General features: G+C 34.2%; 1 protein-coding gene across 1 annotated transcript in view; it reads right to left on the bottom strand.

The window, feature by feature from the left end:
* The window catches only part of LOC134145879 (contactin-3-like), a 58128-nt gene extending 33827 nt beyond the window's left edge, over nucleotides 1–24301 (bottom strand). The window contains exons 1-5 of the mRNA XM_062585873.1: nucleotides 24283–24301; nucleotides 20341–20436; nucleotides 7259–7462; nucleotides 6807–6909; nucleotides 5674–5858 (exon numbers count right to left, since the gene is read on the bottom strand). Of these exons, the coding sequence (XP_062441857.1) occupies nucleotides 5674–5858; nucleotides 6807–6909; nucleotides 7259–7462; nucleotides 20341–20436; nucleotides 24283–24301 (607 nt within the window). The remainder of the gene's footprint in view (nucleotides 1–5673; nucleotides 5859–6806; nucleotides 6910–7258; nucleotides 7463–20340; nucleotides 20437–24282) is intronic.
* Nucleotides 24302–24768: the final 467 nt, after the last annotated feature.

Raw genomic sequence — 24768 nt, 5'->3', positions numbered from 1 at the left:
CTAAAGCCTTAATAAATGGCTGAAAAAGGCATTACAAATTCTTTAGGAAAGAGTAATTCAACTAACCACTTCAAAGTTGAAATGGGTAAACTGGGACAACTCCACCTAGGAGTATTCCATTGAATACTATCTTGGCAAAGGTAAGGACGTTCACATTGCAACAGTTGAGGAAAGTACAGACAGAATGTCACATAGATTTACATATCTTCTCAAAAGTAAGCAGAATTTGTTCTAAGCCCAACACCGTCCTTTCAATGGTGTTCTGTAAGGTTCTACCTAAATGATTCTGAATGTACAGCTTCTTTCCTCTTGAGTTCCAATTGCTGTTAGATCAAGAAATTTTACCTGTTTAGAACATCTGATTTCATTCAGGAGGGCAACAATACCACCACATCTGTGCTCTTAAAAGGAAGACTGCAATGACTCATTATACAGCCTCATTATTTTACTGAACTATTGCATTGGCATGTATGTATAATAGAGATCTTCCTAGAAGACATCATTCTTTCCTCCTTAGTTAAGGAACAGGTAAACAGGCAATATTTTCATCAAGATTAAAGAGTGCCATGTAGATTATGAAGCTGAAAATTAATTTTAATGGAGTTAGTAGCACCGGGATTGAGACAATGATAGGAATGTATATTTTGTGATAATATTACTGATGTTCAGGAATCTGCTGTAAAATCTTCATGAAAGATTCATATGAGGTTCCCTTAGGACAACACACCAATAGGTAGCTGATTTTCTAAAAACTGTTAGCCTTCAGCTTCATAGTCAGCCACTTGTAAAAGCACCAGCTTGCATTTTGCTTCAGTTGTTTTTGCCCAGTGTATTTCTTAAAACAGTCATGGTCCCACAGGCGAGAAGTGATACAACTATGTAATTTATAGCAATCTCTCCCAATAAGACGACTCAATCATCTTTTTTTTTGGTGACTATGACCTTTTTCTTACAACTAATAAGCCAAGTAGGCTTATTAGTTTTCCCTAAAAAAATAAACAGTTACTTTATTACATTTTGTGATAGATGTAAGTCTATAAGGGGAGAAAGGATCATCTCTAAGAAACAAGATTTTTAGGAACCTCTTTATTCTGGGGTTTGGTGAAAGTGAAGACTAATTGCAACGAGCAACTCCGCTGAAGCTATTGGAAGCAATGGCTGAAAAAGCAGTCACTTTTTAGAAACTGTTGAGATCTCATTTGTTAATAACTTGCTGGGTACCTTGCAACCACCTCAGCAGTTACATATGTCAGCAGTAATTTTTGCATCTGATTTCTCTGGGAGTATGAAACTTCAATAAAAATCTCCTTTTTATTCTGTAATCCACAGGAACACCATAAACAAATGCAGAGTTCCGTAACAGCAACCCTCGTCTAGAAGCTGTGCTCTGCCAAAGAGTACTGAGGTCTGCCAAGCCTACTGCTTGGAGGTAGAAGACTACAGGAAGCTCTTCCGGAAAGTCTTCAATTGGGGATCTCACAAAAGACATAGCCTGCCTTTATGGATATCTTTACTTTGAAATTTACGCTCGGAAAGCTGGGCTGGAAATCGCTCTTGAAAATATCTTCGGAAAGCTCAGAAGTTGGGCAAGAAATCAGAGGCAAAAGGAAGTTACCATAGTTTAATAGAAAGTAGCCATGAAACAAACTGGAAATTCACAAAGTTTTATAAAAACAGAAAATATCACCTTCATTTTTTTAGGTAATATCTCCCTGAAAGTCTATAGCTCTCATACTGATGAGATGAGCCTATTTTTTTATAAGGCTGCCTAAGCAGGGAAGAGCCAGTTTTTATCTGACAAATCCAAGCAATTTAAAAGCATTAAATAATTTTTTTCTGATAAAACAAGTCGGCCTAAGGAAGCATCTGATTAATTTCAAAAGTCACTGAAAATTCTATTATCTGACGGCTTCCGTACAAAAATAAAAATACTCTCAATGCCATAGGTAATTTTTATATCTTTAGGTAAAGTTTTAGTACACAAAATATGAGCAACCTGTTTCAGTAGTAAGGCACTTAAATTACTGTACAGCATCAATGATTAAACGTCAAGCTGATCAAACTCAGCAACTCCTTGATATTTATTTACATACTTATATTTTGTAACTAATGATTTAAAGACATCTCCATGAACAAGATAAAATCAGGATACCAGATGAAAGCTGTGAATAGTAAGGCTGTTCCACATTCATGAGTAATATGATTTTAATACAATTTTAATGGTACATTATTATCAAAGCATTAGTATTTTATACATCAAAAATTTATGTAAAAACTATTTATTACTGGGAGTTTGTATTTTCACAGAAGAGCAAGTCTGTTCCCTTATTTTCTTGTATGACTTTCCCATACAAGCAGCAGATTCTTTTCTCCCTGTTAAAGTTCTGACTTCAGCACTGTCAAGCATGAGTTCCATTAAATCAGCCTGCACTAATTGAGAGTATATTTTCTGAAATTTTACTTCAAATTAATTGCTTTAAATATCTCTACTATATTAGCCATTATTTAACTCCATCTTAAACTAAAAAAAGTCATTGTTTCATCTCTCCTCATTTTTCAATGCCCCAAAAAGTATTCATGGAATCTCTGTTCTTCTATTATTTCTTTATGGAAAGGGATAACTGCAATGACAAATGAACATACTACTGAAGTGAAGGTAAATTATTTATATATTCAGGTTTTAGATTAAATCAAAGTTAGATAATCTTGTCCTATTTTTAGTGCATTCCGAACTCCACTGAGGAGAAAACTAGCATTAAACAAATTTTGGAACTGTAGAGAGGACAATCAACTGCACATTTGATGGTGGGCTTGATGTAATCCTTCAGGAGTAAAAAAAAAGGAAAATCAATATTTTATTAGAAATATTATGAAAGAACTCAGAATACTTGTTTTAGAAATCTGTTTTAATTATCAGCTTCAACTAAGTGTTGAGAGTTATACTTAAAACTCATAATGAAATTAGAAAAATAGATCTATTTTATTTTTTATTTGTGGAGTCACTGATGTGTACAGAATTCTAAATCGAACATATATTCTAAGCTTTCCTGAAATAATGATTATGGTAAAAGTTGAGCCTGTAGTCAAGTGTCTTATGGATTCAGGATCGTAACTCATTCTTGGAAGAGGAGGAGACATGATAAATAATACTGAACTTTCTTAAACAATGTATGTGCTGAAAAATGCAGTTTCAGAATTGAACTTTTATAATTTCAGTTCAGAAAACAAGTCAAGAGAAGAAAAATGTTTTCTTTCACAGCAGTGCTAAGAAATGTCTCAAGCTTTTGTTTCATCCTAGGTATCTATTTTATTTACAAAATAAACTTTAAAATCTGCAAACAAAGAAACTATTTTTAGACAAACAAGATTTTTGTGTATTAGGATTTTTTTTTCTGAAGAGATTGATTTTTCTCATTGTTTCACCAAGACAAAAACATTAACCCCAATTCTTCTTTTACTCTTTTCGGGTAAACCAGAAATCCACTTTGTTCTCCTTGAGAGAGGAGAAATATTGCCACTAGTGAAATGAAAAGGCATTTCTCCATTTGTAATGGTTATATTTTTTAATATATGAATACTAGACACATCTAATACTTCTACAAATAAAATGAGTTAGCATCAGCCAACATCCACTAACATTACCACACAAATTTGAGCTGTCTTTGGCAGAGCTGGTACTTTCCGGCAGATGGAAGATTTTGTTCTAAGATTTCAGAATATTGCACTAATTTTCCCCCAAATCCTCCTCTGCTTCAAGAATAACCTCCTTAATAACCAACCTTCTGTTGGAGTATTGACCGGCATATAGTTATATATCTTTGCTGGATAAATTTCTGAATTTTGATATCAGACAATAGCAAGTCATCAGAAGATACTACCTTCAGTTATAGAACATTATTAATCTACAGATAGAATGAAAAACCTTCAAATTATAAAAAACAGTTTAAAACTACACTATCCTGAATATAGACCTGTTGATATTCTATTTAGATCAATAAAGCAAGTAACAAAATAAGGAAGGTCACTTAAATCTACTTTATTCTGAAAAATGGCTTTCTTAAGCAGAACAAATGAAATAAAATAGTTGGAGTACCATTACTGCCATCACAGGTTTCATTATTCTTTTTAGTCTGAACATCATGTTAGGAATGGATCTGATACAGATGGATCTGTGTAATGGAATATTAAGTATTTGAGGACTCAAATCCCTTTCTGGATTTGTGATGAGAATATTCACAGCGATCAATGATAAATCATGATTTACTTGTCATAAAACTTCAACTCAATATTTGATTTTTTTGGTCAGCAACATCCTTTACTTCAGTTCTATGTCCGTTAATGACCCAAAAGAAACTAGGGAAGCAGATCAAGTGTCTCAAGATTATCCACTGTCATATTTTAAGAACTAATGAATAAATCTACTCTATTTTTCATGAAGTATACATTGATGCATCTTACAAGTCAGCAGAATTGCTGATTTAAACCTGGAGAAGGAGTATTGAATCAAACTGATATACAAACCACAACCTATCTGAAAATTCAAGCTGCTAAAAGAAGGTCACTTTATACTGCCAAGTATAAAATGACAGATGACACTGGTAGAGCAGATGAAGCATCTTAGCTCTTTTGTCCAATGTTATCCACAGTATTTATCAAAATAGTTGTAATCACAACTCACATATAGAAAATTCAGTGTAATGTAATTTGCAGGGAGGAGAAAGAGAAATACATTTTTTCTTTTTGTTTATAAATAAATCTGTGGTTTCTTAAATTAAAAAATCCGCACTGACTAAAAATCTATGTTGCAGGATACTGTGTATTCTATAAATAGTTTACAATAAAGAATAAATAAATTGAAAGAACATTTGTAGAAGTTGCACAACAGCAATGTTCTTTTTTATAGGACTTTAAAAATCTTTGCTCAAATATGCGTAAGTGAAAAAAAACATTTCAGGGCACGGACTGTCACACTCTTTAAATTACCATTTATCTAAGGAAAATCATATTTGTTGAATTTTGGCTTTAACAAAACTTGTCAATTATTGCTTTGTTGCAAATCATTTTAGCTTTAAAAGACCACCAATATGCTTTGCTCATATTCAAATCACTCCAAAGCCTTAAATGCACAAGATACTACTGCTGTTTTCTAGCTGAATTTTACATTTCTTCAGTTCCCACAGTGGATTATATATTTATTTACTCATTTTAAAATAGAATTAGCCATTTTGATAGGAAAGGATACAAAATATCTATGGATAATCTTTTCCAAATGTAAAATGAAACTTGCATTTCCTGTAAACGTGTCATTATAATGTGATATTATAACCCTCAAATCAGTCTAATTGACTAGAAACCTAAGACTTCACCTGTGCAACAATAAAAAGTTAAAAAAAAAAAAAAATCTGGGCATTATAGACAAGTAAGCACTTTCCACACTACTCTTAACAAACTTTTCGAATATGGATGTTTCTCAGAAAAAAACCTCCTCAATGTTTCTTAAAGATTTATGTAAAACCCCACTACAGAAGCTTTATTTCTCTACAAACAGTTACAATATCATGAGCTGTAAGACCCAACGTTTGATTGGCATTCCCGAAACTGCACTCTTAAAACATACCCTGCCTGGTTTATTTGTTGAGTAAAAGGAGAGAGAGAGAGAGGAATGTTTCCTACCATAATAAGTGAGACGACCTCTTGCAATATTTTTTCCTCTTGAGTTTTCAGTAATACATTCGTATAGTCCTGCATCCTCCTGCTGGAAATCAGGAATTTCAATCATGCCATTGAATTTCCTTAGCTTTATTTTACGTGGAAACGGCAGACCATCAGTTCTTCTCCAGTTAATCTGAGGCACAGGGCTAAAAAAAAGAGAAAAGAAAAAAATCAAAGTGGCAGAAAGCGTATAGTTAGCAGTGTACGTACTCAATATTACAGATTGTGATATAGTACAGTAATTTGCATATAAGTAGATTTTGCTTCATAAACTATTACTTATGGTACCAAACTTATGTCATGAGTATCTGTGTGACTGTCCAGTGAGTGTAAAGTTTACTGTAAATCAGCACTGGTCTCCCCTGTAGACAGGTGAGATTTACCACTGACTTTAATGGAAGGGGAATGAAGCATAGTCTTTTAAGATTCCCATCCTTGAACAGTCATTCACTGTCTGATTTTAAAACTTTCACTCACCTAGCCAGGGAACAGAAGCAATAGCATATGGTTAAGTTATCAATCCGGCACTTAAAATTTTGAGTACCTAACAAAGCTGTTTACAAATAAACCACAAAGTGGTTAGTAAATACATTTACAGAAACATAAAGGCATTCTCAGAGCACTTACGAAGCACAAAAGAGATCAGTTTTGCATGGAATGCCATTCAGAAAAGGAATGTATTTTTATCTTTATTTCCAATATAAAAGAACAACAACATTATGAAAGCATCTAGTTAACATTCAAATTTAGACAAAATTCTCACCAACTTCTACAATAGTTCACTACATGCAGAGAAATTGGAGGTAGGTCAGAGTACATTTACAAAATTGCATTAATCTTATTCAACATAATTTGAAATTAAATTCCTGTGTTGCCAACATGCATGTTGTATTTTTAAACAACAATAGAAATGACTCCAAGAGCATTTACCATCTTACTGTTATTACTTGGTTATTACTAGGGCAATAATGGTGACAGTCAAAATATGGACTTCAGAAAACAATACTGAAAAGACTGTTAGAACTCCACATCTGCTGTGCAGATAAACCCTGGCATGCTTAAACTCTGCAGTACCACTGAAGAGGGGAACTTACTTTCCTAGTGCAAAGCATTCAAGCTTTACTGTTGAACCTTTAGCTGCAGGAAGTGTCTCAGGAAACTGAACTTCTATTTTGGGTTCATATTCTCCCATCACTCCTACATGGGAAAAATGAAAAAAAAAAAAAAAAAGTCATTTTTCATTTTTAAAGCCATCTTTCTCTTTGGCACTGACATCACATTCGGTTCAAAATCAAGTTGTCTATTTTTGCATTGTGTTTGGAAAAACAAGCATAGAGATCTTCCAATTAAATCGTCATCAAGCCTACAAGAGGAAAAGGGGTATGTAACAAAACAGTTTATCTTCTTTTAAGCAATCACTATTCTGAGAATACTTAAAAGTTTATACTCTAAGAGACAAATATATTCACTAGAGACTAGAGGCATATACTAACAGTAACTACTAACTACTGGTTTTGTTTATTCATAGTATAAAAAGAAGTCATACCATCTGTGCGGAGCACTAGAGGAGTAGGTGAACCAAGAACTTTGCTATTCGTCACAGTGCTGGTTACAACACAGGTGTAATTTCCTACATCCGATGGTTCAACTTTGGCTATATAGAGGTGACCAGTCTCTTGAGACACAAATCGCCGACTGTCCTCTTGTACAAAAGATGGATATTCATTGAAGATCCAAGCAAATGACAATTCTGATCAGTATTAAAAAAAAAAAAAAAAAGGCAAGGAAGTTTGATGAGGGTTTTCAGGTTTTGTTTTTCAAAAACCAGTAGCAAACAAAGAGGATCAGACAGCCCATGACAGAAGAAGAAAAATGTAAAAAGGTACTGCAAAGAAAAGGAGGTAAAACATCTTCACACCAAAGCCATATCTCCTCCATTAGAGGGAAAAAGTTAAATGAACTTAAATTGATTTACACAAGAACTTTCTTGATCTACTTGATTTTTTTTAAGAAATAATATAATAGAAAGAGAAGTAGACAGCAAAAATAAGACCAGATTTTCTTAAAATGGAATATATTATACAACTCAGCTAGAAATAGCACAGTTCTGTGCAAATAAAAGGAATGCCAAAAGAAGAGTAAACACTTGGCAAAAGCAATGCACAGTAAAACTATATTTTTCATACAAAAATTAGATCTTTCTGTATGAAATGCCAAAACAGCCCTCAAAACTATTTTTTATGATCCCTTTAAAGGAAACGCATTTTTGAAACAATAAACTAACATATTTGGCAGAAGTTACAGTATAATCTGGTTTTGCTGATCATCACTTGTAGAGAAAACTGAACTCTGTAGCCAGTTTCATTCAGCAAAAGTCACTTCCTCTAAGAGGTGATGTTCTTGTCTCTCATTCATATCTTAGAGAAATAGAAAGAAAAAAAATCAAATTTTAATGGTTTTCCAGGCAAGAAAAAAATTTTCACCTAAGTGCTACTCAGCTTATAGTTTATCAAAAAAAAAAAAAAAAAAAAAAAAAAAACACAGCTTCTGCAAGTGATAATTGGAGACAATTATGATTTGATTGACCCGCCCTGATGTTAAAATATCTTGAAGCATTTGCACTGCCCTTACAAAATGAAGATCATCCCTTTTTGCAGAGGTTTAATTTGAAAGTGCATAGACATAGATGTAGCTATGAAATGAAGTGCAGGCAGTTAACATAGTCCTCAGCACTGAGTATGAATACACACCTAGGAAAATGCTAAGCCAACAGGAGAATTTAACAAAAGGTAAGATTGTAAAGATGAAAATACATTCAATAAATGAAATTATTAACATATTTACAGACTAATTAATGCAAAAAGGGTATCAAAATCAAATGACCTATCATAATTGCATTTAGTTTACTTCCATCAATATTTATACTCCTTCCAATAACATAAATTTTGAGGTACAGTGTGTATGAACAATCAACATGCTTTAGAATATTTAAGAGTCAGGCTTCTGATACAGTGGGAAGGGTTTATTGGTGAAAGCAGACAGCCAGCTAGCCTGCTCAGCTCATAGCAGAAGCCTCTTCAGGTGGAGGAATGGCTTTGTCTAGAAGTTTCTTCCTATGTGATATGAGATGAGAATAAATTTAATGGGAGAAAAGCCAACATGGATTTGCCAAGAAAAGAAAATTACAACTAATCAGCCTATTTTATTCTTTGACAAAGCAGCTACACAGAAGGAATTAAAAAAAACCCACAAAGGTGTGATATAGCTTAACTTCAAGAAAGACCTTTGAAAAGTGCCACAACAGTCTTGTATGTAGGCACAGCTGTATAGACAATGTAGAACTGTTCTGTACAGCTATTTATCCATCTTCCCATAAAAATACTAAGAAGTAGGTGTCACTGGTTTGCTCCTGAAGAGCGGCAGAGCAATTAATCAGTCCTCAGTGCTGAGAGGGAGCTGCAGGCAGTTCTGGCTACATTCTGCAATAGGTCAGGCAACCACTTCACTTGTGAGAACAGCACATAAGTTGTAACTGCGAGCAGACCACATCCTCTCTGAGAACAAAGATCATATGATCTTGCTAACAGTGAAAGAGTGTGTGTGCGTGGGGGGGGAAATCAAACATTTATACAATGGGGCCGATGAAAGAGCGTGGTCATAAGACTGTGGGAAAAACTGTAGTACAAACTAGGTATCAATCAGTGACTATAGAGCTGAAAATCTAAATCAGTTTTTCTACAAAGTCAAACAGCCACAAGACACAAAACTGTGTGGGGAAAAAAATGCTTTATTAGTTTATTAGTTCTGGTACTCACTAAGCTACTTGTTTTCATTAACCCAAGTAGTATTTTATTCTCCTCAAAAAAAAAACAAAAAACAAAAACAAAAACAAAAAAAAAAAAAAACAAAAAAAACCAAAAAAAAAACACATGCCAAAAACACGCTCACCACCCCCCATTTGAAGGAGATACAAGTAAGGAAATAAGCAGCCTAATTTCATTTCCATTTCAATGCCTAAAGTCAAGAGTAAAATCATAAAGAGCAGCCATTATGATTGCAAAAGCCAGATAAAATACATTCCAGTTTAACTGGATCTAATGATAACCTATGAATAAACACCCCTGGAAACCCAATTTCCTATTTGATATATATTTTCACTGACTCTTAGAAATAGATCCTGGTGTTTCTTTCCCAGTGCTTTCCACAGCCAGTATCTCATTTTATATTTGTTATACTTTACAAAATTGTATTATTAATTTCCAGAAAAATTAATATGAAACAACTTGTTCTATGATTTATTGTGTTTACGCTGTTTTCCAGTTGCTGATCTTAGTGCACCTCAAGGGACATGAACTCACTCCCTTTCTGTCAATTACAAGTTCTCCGTTGATTTTCTGTTACAAATTAGAGTAGTATGCCTCTTCTGGGCTTTGGAAGCCACAGATGGATAAGGTATCAGAAATTACAGTTGTTACTCAATTTTGTTTACTATATCTTGGTTGGCTTCTACTCTTCACTTCGTGTTTGTTCATTATTTGCTGTGGAGTCTACATACCACAATCTAGATCATGCTCACATGGTACTAGGCACGTTGCATACTTAAGTGTTCAATGAAAAAGAGGTCTTTATATGTAAAAACTGCATATAATTTTCAAATTTAAACTCATACTATTTAAATCAACTTTTCTGGGCCACTGCAGTCATTTTGTACCACCTATGAGCCTTGGAAAAAACAAACAAAAAAACCCCTACTTTAAACTTCTTTGATAACAAAAATCAAAAATTTCTGAAGTAATATAGGGGGTGTAAGACCCGTATTTGTAGTGGCCTTTAAAGCTCAATTTCAAAACCCAATTAACTCCTTAGCCATGTGTGTACTTTTCTTTTGGGGGGAGGGGGAGAATGCTTTTAATTATATGTTTTTTTTTAATAATATAATTCTGAAACATTCAAACTTGCTTTCAAACCTCATAGAATTTCCATCAGGGAGGAGGATGTTTAAATAAATAATCCCTCAAAGTAATTTGATTTTAGATTGTACTGTGTTGACTTAACAATTGTTAGGGAAAATTCTAGTCACTTCATTTCATTTAACTCATCGGAATGAAGAAAATGACTACTTTTGCAATATGAGTCCAAAACATAAAGACCAGCTCTGACATTGACTGATCTTCAGCTGACTGTGCTAGTTTAAGAAATTCCAACATTCCTTCAGTATTTCATCATTCCATCAGTGTGCCTATGCAGTCAACTGGAAGGCTGTATGTGGCTACTGTATTTAAGCCAAAGTAAGAGGTAAGAGGGAGTAGTTTTTCTGTCATAAAATAAATTGCACTTTTCTTTTAATTCTTTTAGTAAACATTAAAGACTTCACAGACAAAAATCTCTTGCAGTGTAGACCTAAGACAAGGTGTCCAGGCACTCCAATACTAGATCCCCTAACACAGGAATGTACTTAGATGTATTCAGATGCAACTTTCAAAAATGACAGTTTTGACAATGAAAAATCTCTTCAGAATTTTATTGAAAATAAATGTATGGCGCTTCTGGATTTTATGGTATATTCTTGAGCACATAGAATGTCCATGAATTGGAAAACTGACATAAGTATGTTCAGCTGGAAACAAAAACTGTACACAACTGCATATTTCTGAGGAGCATCCCAAATTGTTCGTATGCAAATAGCTACACTATTAATAATGCAAAGATCTTTACCTGTTTACATGATCTACAGTAACATTTCAGACTACAGTGTATATATAAACTGGAGGCAGTTTACATACTGTTAATGATTCCCTATATCTAAAGAAGTGACCACTACATAGCAAATCTCCATAAGATATTTTAAAAGGTGCACATCACGAATAAAGTAAGATAAAAGACAAAGTGTTTATATTTATATCCTTTACTATATTAACCATACTTGGGGGGAGGGGGGGAGATTTAAGAGTTTCCTGAAATTCTCTCCAAATTCTTTAAAATAATTCTTGTTCTGGTTAAACAAACATATTTTGGGCTTATGCAAAACAAATTGCATGATGGGAATCTAATGAGTCCAAACAGAAAAAACCTTAAGAATATATTCCAAGAAATTCATTTTATTCCAGAGTATAATGGGAATCATTTTGATTTAAAGCTAACTTACACTATTAATCTTTTTGGCATAGAAAGTGAATTATTTTGTGGATAAAATATAAAAGATCGACTTTCAGCATGCTGTGCAGGTAATTAGGCATGCAACTTCTACGTATGGAATAACCCAAAACAATGGGAGCAGTATAAGAAACCTACGTAATATCTTGCAATTTTAATCTACACATTTAAATAAGAATGTTGAAGTGTTTTAGCTGAAATTGGAAACATGTTACTTCAAACTAACAGCTAATTTTCATTTTAAAATTGAATGTCCACTCTCTTTCTGATTTTGAAATGAGCTAGTGCAATATTTTTTTTAAAAAAAAGATGAGACTGTTTCAGTCTAGTTGCAGCATTACTTAAATTCTTTCTTCTGGCTCCCATTCTGCCTACCCACAACTGTGAAGTGGCCAGGCAGTAACTACAGAAATCAGTTGGTTAAATTTGCATGGCTACTGCATGCCACAAAGCTCCAGTGATGTAAATACTCCACTAAAGGAGCTTCTCTAAACCCTACAAAGATTTTTCCGAAGCTTCCAAAAAGCATGAAAAGTAGACAAGTAAAGTTAAAAATTAAACATTTCTAAGCTTATCCTTCAGAAACAGGAGTCTTCAAGACTGATGGCATTTTTTGCATAATACCACAGAAAAACTCACATTCAATTCATTTCCAAACAGTATACCACTGGGAAAACATCCCAACAAGTCAGCAGTGACTGCTTTTCTTTTTTTTTTCCTTCTTCTGATGCACATAGGATTTGATCCCTAGCTCATGTTAGTTTCAAACTGAACATGACCTTGTAATATAAAAGTGATCCTTAACTGGCAGGTTAAATGTTCATTCCTGCTCTGAAAGAAACCCAGATGGTAATGGAAAAGCCTAACAAAATGCTTTTAGTTTGGGTTCCAATGCTGAATAAGAACCCAATTTCATTTACCCTCTAGCTGTGAAGGATGATGGATTAGTTTCTCTTTATCACATTTCCAAACTAATTGTTTCAGACTAGCAATGTCATTCAAAATGTACCAGCTCTGATCAAATCATTCTTACCTTAAAAGCAAGCACAAAAGAAAAACTGCTTTAGGAAGCAATATTTAAACACATACCCATTAGTCATATCCATTTCAAATGACAAATTATTCTTTTAATCACCTCCCTAGAACTTTATATTTAATTGCTCAGAGCTTTTTTTTTCTTCTTCTTAAGAAAAAGAAGAAACACTCTTGTGCATTTTCAGTGTTTGAAAGTATTTTAAATTGCTTCCTGCCTATGATAATTTTAAGTAAAAAAAAGACAAAATAGTTTGGCTTATTGCTCAACAAAAATACATTTGATTTCTCCTGAATGTTAAACATGTGAGATAAATGAATGGAAACTACCTAGGCATTTTAATACATTTGTAAGCAAAATTTACATTTAATAGGTGGTAGTAGTGACAAACTTCATTTCACAGTTTTGCACTCATTTAGGAGAAGGTATTTGGCAAAGCCCCTAGGAAAAACATGAAAATTGCTTTCTGCATTCTTGTTACCAGTGTAATGATCAGCAGTTACTACATGCCAGGACTGCAGCCATCCCCCTCCCGCCTCTTCCTTTTCCTGACCAGTTATCATATTCCCCAAGGAAAAGCAGGAGTATTTTAGTAGAGAAGATAAGAGTTGGCGTGGGGGGGAGAGGGGAGGAAATATAAAAACACACAAACTAACAATTTAGCAGCATAGGGAATCTCAGTAGAGGAAAGTGTCAAAAGCAGTTTTCTGCAGTTTTACTCTCCTTTTCCCAAGGGATATCTGAAACACTCAGAACTATCTATCTAAGAAAAAATGTTTCACTTGAATTTTTTTTGCACTTCTTTCTTTCCTAATTTACCTTTCTCTCCTTTCTCCCCCTTCTTCCTACTTATCCTAACAGAAAAAGCACAGCCTCTCGTAATATTATAAGACTCTTATCCTATATTCCTGAACCTAAACAATCTGAATGAGGCAAAGAAGAGTAAGGAGAGCAGGTATTGGACAAAGTGAACATGCCATAGTCTTTTGGGGGTTTTCTGGAGAGCCTATATACATTTTGTTGATGAAACTTGTGCAGTATTAGTCTCAAAAACCTCCTCTGCTCTCCCATAGCTGCCTAACTACTACAAACTCTTCTAGCAAGTCTTTAGTGGATACCATGTGTACTGAAGTCAAAAGATCCAATCTTATCCAAAACTCTTCATCAGACATGAGGTGAAAACTGTATCATTGCAAACTAGTTTTCTTGGGATATGCTACACACATGCACACACACTTAATTTATACACATACACACAATGTCTGCAGGCTAGAACCTCTCTTTAAAAACAAAACGGTAAAAAGCTACAGCATTATCATAATCATTTTGCTAAGGGTATTCTAGAAGATTTAGTGCAAAATTTACAGGAGCTAATAACACTGACTGCAGATGTTCCCATGCTTTAGGCTTTACTGACCATCTGTCTTACCTGGCCATGAAACTATCCTTCATATACATCTCCCAAACTAAAACTTAAACTGACATAAGATTAAATATTTAAAGAAATAAAATATAAATACTAATACATTCAAGTGTTCACTGTCATTAATGTTTACCATGAAACATGGAGAAAGAGTAATCTGTAAAGAATCTGGAGTGATATATTACTTGTTTAGTTTGCCCTCTTCCAAACTGAAATCATACATCAATTTGATGCAGGTTCCTTAGGCTGGGTAAACACCAGGCAGAAAACCCAGCTAGTATAGAGTAGCTGCAGACATTAATATATCCTTATTTACGTGTTAGTCCAATCAGCTTTACTTCAACCTGAAACATAGGTTTATCAAAAAAGTGCAGTTTATACACACACACACACACACAGAGTTAGTCTGAGGAACCATTTCTCCTTGCAGACATTGATTTGTCACTAGTGGGGAGAATAATGCTTTGACAGACAGAAATCATTGTGAATTCCAGCTGGGAACATGTATTATTGTCCCTCGTATGGACAAATATAAATGTCTCTTGGGCACCATTTCATTTCAAACTGTCAGCTGAAATTTGTGCAGATGACGACAACACCAGCAGGACTACTGCAAAACATTTTTAAATAAAATTACCATTGGTAGACAGGAGAAAATGTCTCCTTGGCAGATTTAGAACAGCTCAAGAACACTGTGGAACAATTTGTAAGACCATTGCTTTAACAGTATTCATCTTACCATTCTCCTTAGAATGCATTTTGTGTGTGAAAATCTCATAATGTTCCTATTGAAAGTAGGATTTATTGTTTATGCCCACATAAATATCATCCACAATCTACAACAAAAGCAGAAAAGTAGATGTGCAAAGATCAGGCCAGTCTGCATCTAACTGAAAAAGCACAAATGGACAATAAAAAAGAAACTATAATCTGGAGTTCTTTCAGTTTGCTTTTGCTTTGTTTTAAGAGTATGAAACATTTACACAGCCAAATCAGTTAAATTAAATCAAATGATAGTTCCCTGAAAAATAGCATGACGGTATTCAAGAGTTTGTGAGGGCAAGGGGGAGGAACAGCAAAAATATTCCTGGCATAATAGATTTTCTATGCTGTGTTATTCATGAAGCAGTCTTTTTGGAACTTAGAAGTCTCCAAATGGCAATACAGAGATATGAGTAACAATTTGCAAGTCTAAATACTAATTTGCAACAGACGTGACATTATTTACTGGTTGATATGACAAATCATCCAGTGAGCAATAAATTGATCTATTTTCAGTGATCTCATATCATTTCAAACCAGCGTGCCACAACTTTAGAATAATAGTTATCAATCTATCTTATAGCTTATCTTTCAAGTATGGTCTCATTTATCAATTAGGACTGCATTTATCAGGTCATGATAGTAAGATGGAGAGCATTCTTGCTGCTTTTTCACATAGAAATGCCCTTGCCATGTTGACCATTTCCATATGAAACAGGAACATTCATACCAGATAAGACTAATGGTGAATATAAGGCAAGTAGGATTTCATCCTAGCACTAGTAAGCATGAAAGCAAATCATTTATTGGCTCCACTACACTCTTGGCATTAACTTAAGTTCTTCTCGGTTATGTTCATATTCCATATAGAAACAAGATAACGGTAGGTATACCCACTAACATAGCAATTCAGGTAAACCTGAATTCCTTGAAAAGTGCAGATAACCATAAAGCTAATCTTCATCTCTATACAATGACCATGTTTTATTGCTCTCTCCTCTCCTTAAGGACAGGACGTAAAAATCAGTATCATTTTCTGAAGTTCAAGATCAGTGTCAGATTAGTAAAACTGACTGTTCTATACAAATGTAAGTAACAATGTATGAGAAAGCACACTACATGATAATCAAGATACATGTACAGCAGTAATAAAAGGTAATACTCCTAAAGGAACTTCAGGATTCACTTAGAACTTTGTCTCCCCATTTATTGATTTTAGAATAAAAACAATAGTAGAAAGAAAGCATTTTTAGATCTTCACATGTCTAGCCTTTTTAAACTAGCTACATATTAAATTTTGTCATTTTAATCATTAAATTTTAATCATTGATTGAATGATCTGTCTTTTGAGAACATAACAGAAAGTAAGAGGTCAAAACAGCCCTGAAGACTTAAGGGGAGTTTAATGATTATAACAATTGAAATAGAACAGTAGACCTACGTAAAACAATTTCAGAAGTCATTTTACCTCTTAAGTACATAGGGGGAGTGGATTTACTGTTTTGTGAAAAACAGTGTATTTTAACATGTTTCCTGTAACAGAATTAAAGTTAAATAAAGAAATGTGGTCACACTCCTGCAGAACAATGAATATTCATGACTCAAGAATATTTATCAAAAAAAAAAAAAACCTCTGCTCAATTATAATGTAACTTACATTAATATAAGAGCTGAATTAGCAAAATATTTTTCTCAGTTTTACTTAGAAATCTCAAGTTAGTAATAATCATTGAATTACACATACACCCTTCTCCAGCTAGATTAATAGTAAAGAGTGGGAGAAATCTTCACACAAAAGGTAAATAGTTCATCGAATTTCCCATTCGGTAAATCTCAAACTAGTCTGCTGAAACAGAGAATGCCAAAATGGGAAAATGCTGTAACTCATTAAAAAATAAAATGGAATAGTTCGTGATACAGGTCATGTTTAACGACAGTAATATAAAACTGACATGAACCCTCAGCCTGAAATGCTGATTGTGAGCATCCTCTTCCTCCACCTATGTACTTAAAAAAAAACACACACAGAAAACAAGCTAATACATAAGCTTAACATACGAGCTAAAATATACAAAGTTAAATGGAGTCTCATTACGGGTTTAAACAGATGTCTATACATTTATGCAACTGAACCTGCAAGAAGTACAGGACAAAAAGTACCCTTGACTGCACGAATAATGCACTCCCCACTGCAAGGGAATATTCATGCTATTTACATGACTATTTGTGGCTAAGATAAGCAAAGAGGAGGAAGAGGGAAGCTGAACTGTAGAAGTAAAGGGAAACTTCTTTTTTTCCCTGAACTGTGAATTGATATTTCTTCCAACATGAAGATCTGTTTGTATTGTAACTGGAATGTTGCATATTGAGGAATAATCACAATTCAAGTCTCCTTGAAAGTTCTTTACAGGGAACGTAAAAGGTAACTGCAACTGCTTATCAAGATAGCAATCTTTATAAATCGTAACAGATGACAAAACTCTAAAGGTTTTCTTTGAAAGTGCCCACAAATACCTATAAAATAGGTGGTTAGTGCTTAAAGGGACACCAAATTCAGTATACAGAGGCATTGGTATTCTTCACCTCTTTAAGAGAATGCCTGCAACATGCTTGCTTTCTTTCTTTCATGCCTAGTACTGAAACTTTTTTTTTTTTTTTTTTGGAGGGGGTGGTGACTAAAGGGAAAAGACAAGACAATGTATTTGAGAAAGTTCTTAAAGTTACTGTTTAGAATTTGTTTACTCAGAACAGATGCAGAGTCACAAGATCAGACATTACCGGTCTGGAAAGGGTTGAACAGCCCTCAGAGCCCCACAGCTAGGTCTGCTGTTCATAAGCCATCCCTGACAAATAGTTTAACTCAGTCATTAAAACATTCCAGTTTTAAAGTCTGCCAGCTCCTCAGGCAGTCACTTCCACTACTTGATAATTTAGCCATTCTGGTCCTAGTACCTAACTCAGGCTGCCACACTTGCTACAATGGAAGTCCACAGCAACTTCCTGTTTTATTCTTGCTAGAGAGAACAATTCATTGCTTTCTCTTTGCACCAGTTTTGCACATATTTTAAAATTGCTACGTGTTATCATGTCAGTTTTGTCATACATAATAAACAGTCACTAAGAACAAGAGAAGTAATCAGTCTAATCAATCTTAAAGACCTACTGACTTGTGTCCTATCATGCCAGATCTAAAAGTAATATATGCTTGACATCACTGTAAGACTTATTTTACTGGAGAGAGAAAGAATAGGATAGGCATTTCCAGTTTGCTCCATATCCCTTGACAGCCTTAATCGTTACTACTTGAATTCTCAAACAGATCTGAGAATTCTAAATAATTTTGGTAACAATTCTCCCTTTGTTAATTCACAGACCTTTCAGCTCTTTTCTGCATGAATAACAATTAGTGTGGAGGAGTCTATCATACCCATCTGTTGACTGCAAAAGAAATTCTCACCTTTTCCATGTTGTCTGAACCACAGTAGTTCAGAATACAAACATGTTTTGTATCTCTTCCTGTTTAACACCTCAAACTTTCACATTTCAGATATATTGCGGGATTGTAGTTAGCTTGCAGACATGCATAAGATGCGAGTATCAGATCAGCTTGTATAATTCAGTCTTTGGACTGTATGAAGAAACAGAATTTAATCATTCTGTTCTTATACAGAGCTAGGTCAAAAAAGCACTTTCTCAGGGGGCAAAAAGACAAAGCTGTTCTAAGGAATTAAAAGATGATTTAAGCATATATGTCAGAAAAACTCTGCAGGTTTCAGACAGCTGTAAAATTACCACTTTAGACTTGAGTACTTGGACTCTGCCAAATTTAAGAGGTCACAATACCTTAAATGTTGCAAATGCAGTAATTTGTTTGCATTACTTTGTCTTCACAATCAGTTCATACATCCAGTTGTCTGACCCCTCTCAAGATAGCAGTATACTAATCATACCAGCATCACTACCTATCACATCACATCATTATACTATCAAATGCTTTAATTTCAAGAAATGAGCACACACTAGCACAATTAAAGACAAAAACATCTAATTTCTTACAATTGTCTACTCATACAGAAAACTAGATTCATTGAAGCTAAATAATTGTGAAATTGGGCAGAATTAAATGGCAGAAGATAATTAATTAGTGGAAATACCGTAAAAATCAGACACATTAAGTGTGTAGAAATTACAAGGGCCTAGACAGATGTTTCAAGATAAACTTAAGTCCTTCTAGGTACTTTCTTCCCCCTTTTTCTTTAGCTTCCTTTGCTTCTATTTTCTTTCTGTATTTAGTTCAGAAAGGAGGTTCCATTCTCATTCTCCAATGAGCTTATCTTCCATATTTCCAAAATGATAAAAAGAAATATTTTTTTCCCTTCAGGTCAACTAGCTCTGGCTAGAGTCATACTTTTAACAGGTTTAAAACAACCCGCCCTCCTTGGTCTAGTTTCAACAGCATATTTTAAAATTCTGTGTAGTGGTGCTGTCCCCCTCTGCACTGAAATTACATCCTTCTTTGTGCCAGATAGACAGAGGATGTAAACATGTGTTACCAGATGCCATTTGGAACCAGCCTGCTAGGCTGAGGAAGCAGCAGCTTTCTAAACACCTGTTTGCTCTATGCCATTTCCTCAGGTAAATCCTTACACTCCTTTTAAGTGTAACCCCAAAATTCAACTCCCGTTAATACACAGTACTGAGTTGATTGAAACTGCATTTCTAAACTACAGGACATTTGCTAAAAGAAAGTGTCAGTCAGACCCACTGTGTTGCTTTCTACTTACTGGCTGAAAATTCTATACTTTAAGAATTTAACCGAAAGGTTCACACATACTTCATTCAAAAGAATGGGTTAAATTAGAGTGACAGTGTTACGTGATGTGTAATAAGTACAAGACTTCACAACTTACCTTTTAAGTTGGATGTTACCTGCCAATCAATACAACAGATGCTACAGGACTATAGAGTAGCCTGCTTTATCGAATTAGAATAGACAGCACTAAGATCTTAATTATTTCATATCTGTTTAAAACCTGTGCTCATGGCTGGCTCCATGAAGTAACTTAGATAAATTTTCCCAAGAATGTTTTAACCCACAAGCAGCACTACTTCTCTGCACTAGAGGTTACAGATTTGCTAGTTTTGGCAGGTAATACTTGAATACTTGAATTCAACACTAAAAGCATAGAAACAACCAGCTCACACAAGATAATTTTGAAAGCTGCTGTTGCTTAAAAGAAAATAAAATGGTTCCTACCTCCAGAATGAAGTGGTGTTCCACAAAGCAGCACAACTCCCTGCCCCTCTCGAACTGATACAGTGCTTCTTATTTTAGTTCTGGAGTTTTCAAGATCTGTTTTTGAAAGAAGGGTAATTTGGATATTAGGAAAGAGAAAAGCTTAAATATGCAGGTGTTGAAAGTCTTTCAACTCCAAATATGATTTAGTATGTAAATAAGTTCAATGATTTCAGTTAATTACTTGCAAAAGAAAAGGCTGTTCAACATAAATAAGGATGACAGGATTAATGGCTAATTTTATTCTTATGCTAGGTCTATACTATCAGAATATCAATAACTAGAAAAACATTAAAGTATAACCTAAAGATTTTCTTTGAAACTACTGTTTCTTCTAAAAACGAAGGATAACAACAAGATCCTACTGAGCTGCTTTAACCACCTGCAAATTAATGCTAATAACGTACTTATTCAGAAAAGAGATGCATGTCTTTAAGCAGTAAAAATAAAAAAAGGGGGGGGGGGAAAGAAAACCCAAAATCTAAAAACCCTACCACCTCCTTAGGGACAGAATTCCTTCCAATATTTCTAAGCTTTTACTAATGTAAGCACTTTGCATCTTGATGCACTGAAATGGGGTTCTGTCTGGCTTTAAGCCTCGTGCCATCATTTTTAGTTTTAATAAAGGTGTGGAGAGTACAGCTACCAGCTATACTTAAGTGCAAAATTCTAGGACAGTAGTATTTAACTGTAATTTTAAAATCAACTTTAGCACTAACAAATGACTCAAGATCTAAGACAGCACAGCCTCACTATATCCTTGAATTAGCTAGATATAATCATCAATTCAAGCTGATGTTGGGACTCTACCTTAAATATTCTTCTCATGAGTAAATTCTCAATAAAAAAACAAAACACACAGAAATGAACTTTGAGACATCAAAACTAGACATCAAAAAAACTGAGCTCACAACAAATAGCATTTCTTTCAGCTGCCTAAGATCTGGTCTCAGGAAATCCTTTGAGTGTTGTTGATAGTAATGAAGTGTATTATTACACATTATTAAAGCAAACTACAAATTAATAAACCAAACAATCCAAAAGACCAAGAAGTAAAATCAGCTGGAAGTTAAAAAGGGTTTGTTTACAACTTTGTAAAAAGATATTTTCACATACAGATGCTCAAAGACACAGAACAGTCTTTAAAATAGTTGTCTTTATTGTGAAGTAAAAGCAGTGAGTTGACCAACAGTAGCTACTTTCTAAAATACAATATTAAGAGCAGCAGCTGGTCCAACCAAAACACTGAAGAGTAGTCTTAATGTTTCATTCAAACTCAAACATTCATATTTATTGCCACAGTATTAACATACTGTTCTATTATTTTTTGTTATTGGCCTGTAAAAAAGTGTAATTAGAAGAGGGGAAACATCTACAAACTATTGAGTATGTCACACATGCACAAAGCTGGCTGTCTTGCTTTAATATATTGCTACAGACTCATTTAGTCAGCTGTTTCACAGCTGGACTGATCTCGTCAATACTGGCTGAGTAGTGACAACATTAAACACACAGGAAATCAGCTTGTGTAGCTATGTTTTCCTAATACCACTATATCTACTAGGTCTGAAGTTGCGAAGCTGCAACTAAAATTAGCTTCTAGTGACAAAAACTTAAGACATCAGTTTTGCTACCAACTTATAGACTTTTCCTAACCTAATTGTCTATTCCTAATAGACTTATTCTACTGTCATACTTCAGAGCAGAAAAGACGTGGTATTTGTATGAATGGATGAAAATAGCCATTCAGTTTGATTTTTTAAATGACTATTTACAAAAAAAGTTTCACATATAAAATATTAAATGAACTTAGATTGAATTTTGTCCACTTATACCACAACCATTCTAAGTTGTAAATCTTACACAGTATATATTATTTTAGTAATCAAGATGACCTATTTCATCACTGCTTCCCACACATACATTCATTTATTGCAAACATACTTCTTTAAAGACTCAAGTCTTCGTGTCATCTTCCGCATCATGCTAATAGAAGGGACTTGGCCTAGAAGCAGCTCAGAAGTGGCCATGACCTGTGGAACATGGGCAGGCATGCAGAAAGGCAAGGTTTCATCATGCTGGAGATATCCAGCTGTGACCTAGCACAGTTCCATGGTCTGATCTGTTGTAATTTTACACTGCAGAAGTTGTTAATCATTGACTGCAGAGGAGAAATTGATTGTTACAACAGAATAATTTTTGGGGAAAAAAAAGACACAAAGCAAAATCCACCAGAAACAAAGAATATGAGCCATATTACAATGAAAGAACAGTTTTTCATTAACTGGCAGGAAGCTTTCCATATCACCTTGTAAAACAGTTTAAGTAGTAGAATAATCTCACAGCTGCAGAAATATCACCACTTAATTCATTTATATATCTTTATATTCTTTATGTGTTATCTGATACCACTTTGAAAAATGATCAAAATATCACTATGTAAAATTACTAGAACTCTGTATTGGGAAGTATTGTCCTATGAAGTCCAAACCTTTGACCTCCAAAAATATTCTCTGCTCATATACAATATTCTGATCTCATTTTCAAAGGTTTCTGTAGCATGTTCAAAACATTGCAAGGTCAAAGCACGTCCTGTTCTGTGGAACAGTTAGAGTTTTTGTTTTGTTTTTTTTCCGCTCGTTTTTATAAAGCTAGTATCCTAAAAGCAATAATACTAGGGAGCAGTTCTGAATCTTCTAATAAAACTGGCTATTACATGAAGTAATTGGTAAGGAACATCAAGTTCCTAGAAACCTGAGAAGTTGAATAAAATATTTTAAAATAAGTGAGCAAATAACAGAAAAGATTTTTTCAGATCAATTTCTTGATCCTATCTTATCCTGCTAAAGTGTCTTAAGATGATAAAACATACTTGGAAACACAGAATAAAGAACAGGACAGAAAAAGTGACTTCAGACACGTCTCACTTCAACCTGCTAACACACAGCATCAAGTTACATCATATTGTTGCAAGAAACCCATGTGCTGACATTTCACCCTTAGAGATTTTGTTCTTTGTAAGTTTAGTAGAGACTGCCAGAAATCATACTGATTTTAAGTAACATACAGGGCATACAGATGCTCCTCGGTGAAGGCTATGATCTTGAAGTCCATCTCCCAGTCCAGTGGAACCTAAGCATCTAATTACATGATGATATTCATCATCAGCACATGCTCACTTACAATTCTACCATGCTTTGATAACTGCAGAACAAGGGTGCATATTCTACAAAACATGGAAAAAAGTTTTTGTAGAAGACTGACAAATTTCACAAAACAAGTTTTCTTCAGGTATGTTACTCCATTTTCTCAGTATTGCTCTCCAAATCAACTAATTAAAACAAGAGATAGCAATCTTACAGGCAGCCTTGACAGTACTCCTACGTTTATATTTTATTGCTTTTTTAACCAAACTAGCAAAAGTTCTTTTCCTAAGTAGTGCTAAGAGGATAATATCATATTCCTGTCCCTTTTTAGTGCAATAGTCCCTCAACCACAGAAATATTTATTCTATTACTTCAATAAACTCCTTCAAAATAACAGTTCATTATATATACGTAATATATACGCTTGAAAAAAAATTTACAACTAGGATGCTCAAGTACCTAAGCAAGCCAAAGAAACAAACTTTCATTGTTTTCTTGAATAGGTACTTCTAAAGTAGGGACTCTGCTTGTTTGATGTTAGCATCTAATTAAGTACTAGACAAAGTTACATGATTAAGAAGAAATGAAATACCAATTCCTCAGCTCTTAAGAAAAACAGCCTTAAGAACAACAGAAAAACAGCCTGAGTATACTGTAACAGCTACGTTGATAATGACAACTTCTGGAGAAGAGAGACACAGACAAATCCCTGAAATTTTTGCTTGTTTTAAATTTTCTTGTCACCAAAATGGCTTACACGCATATGCAAACGTCATTCCTACAACTCTTACGTCCGAAATCTAACTATATAGAGATGCTTTCATGAGCATATATTATTCACTACTTTAGACAAATGCTGTATGCTGAATCTATAGTTGGCGTAATTTTAAGCTTCTTAACAAAGTATCAGAAATATTCTATTGAGCTAATAAAAATATTAACTAGAACACAGCACCTGCAGACATGCATCAATTAAGAAAAACATAATAAACTGCATATAGAGAAAGTGAGTCTTTCCACTGATTCTGCTAGGTTTTAGATCAAGTCTGAAAGACAAAGGCGATGGAGGATTAAAATTATCTGTAAAAATCAGTTAGCATCTGAGGTGCAAAGGAAAGCAGAGAAATGATTATACTACAAAACTGAACATTACTCAAAACACAAAAGAGCTAGATATTACAGGAAAGCAATGTAATTTCACAGCAACCTCTACAAAGTCTCATAATGCTGTGACACTGCTGAA

The sequence above is a fragment of the Rhea pennata genome, chromosome 12 (genome assembly GCF_028389875.1).
Source record: "Rhea pennata isolate bPtePen1 chromosome 12, bPtePen1.pri, whole genome shotgun sequence".
In the NCBI taxonomy this organism is placed as follows: Eukaryota; Metazoa; Chordata; class Aves; order Rheiformes; family Rheidae; genus Rhea; species Rhea pennata.
The sequence above is the reverse complement of the archived record's forward strand: the minus strand, read 5'-3'. Positions and strand labels throughout refer to the sequence as shown.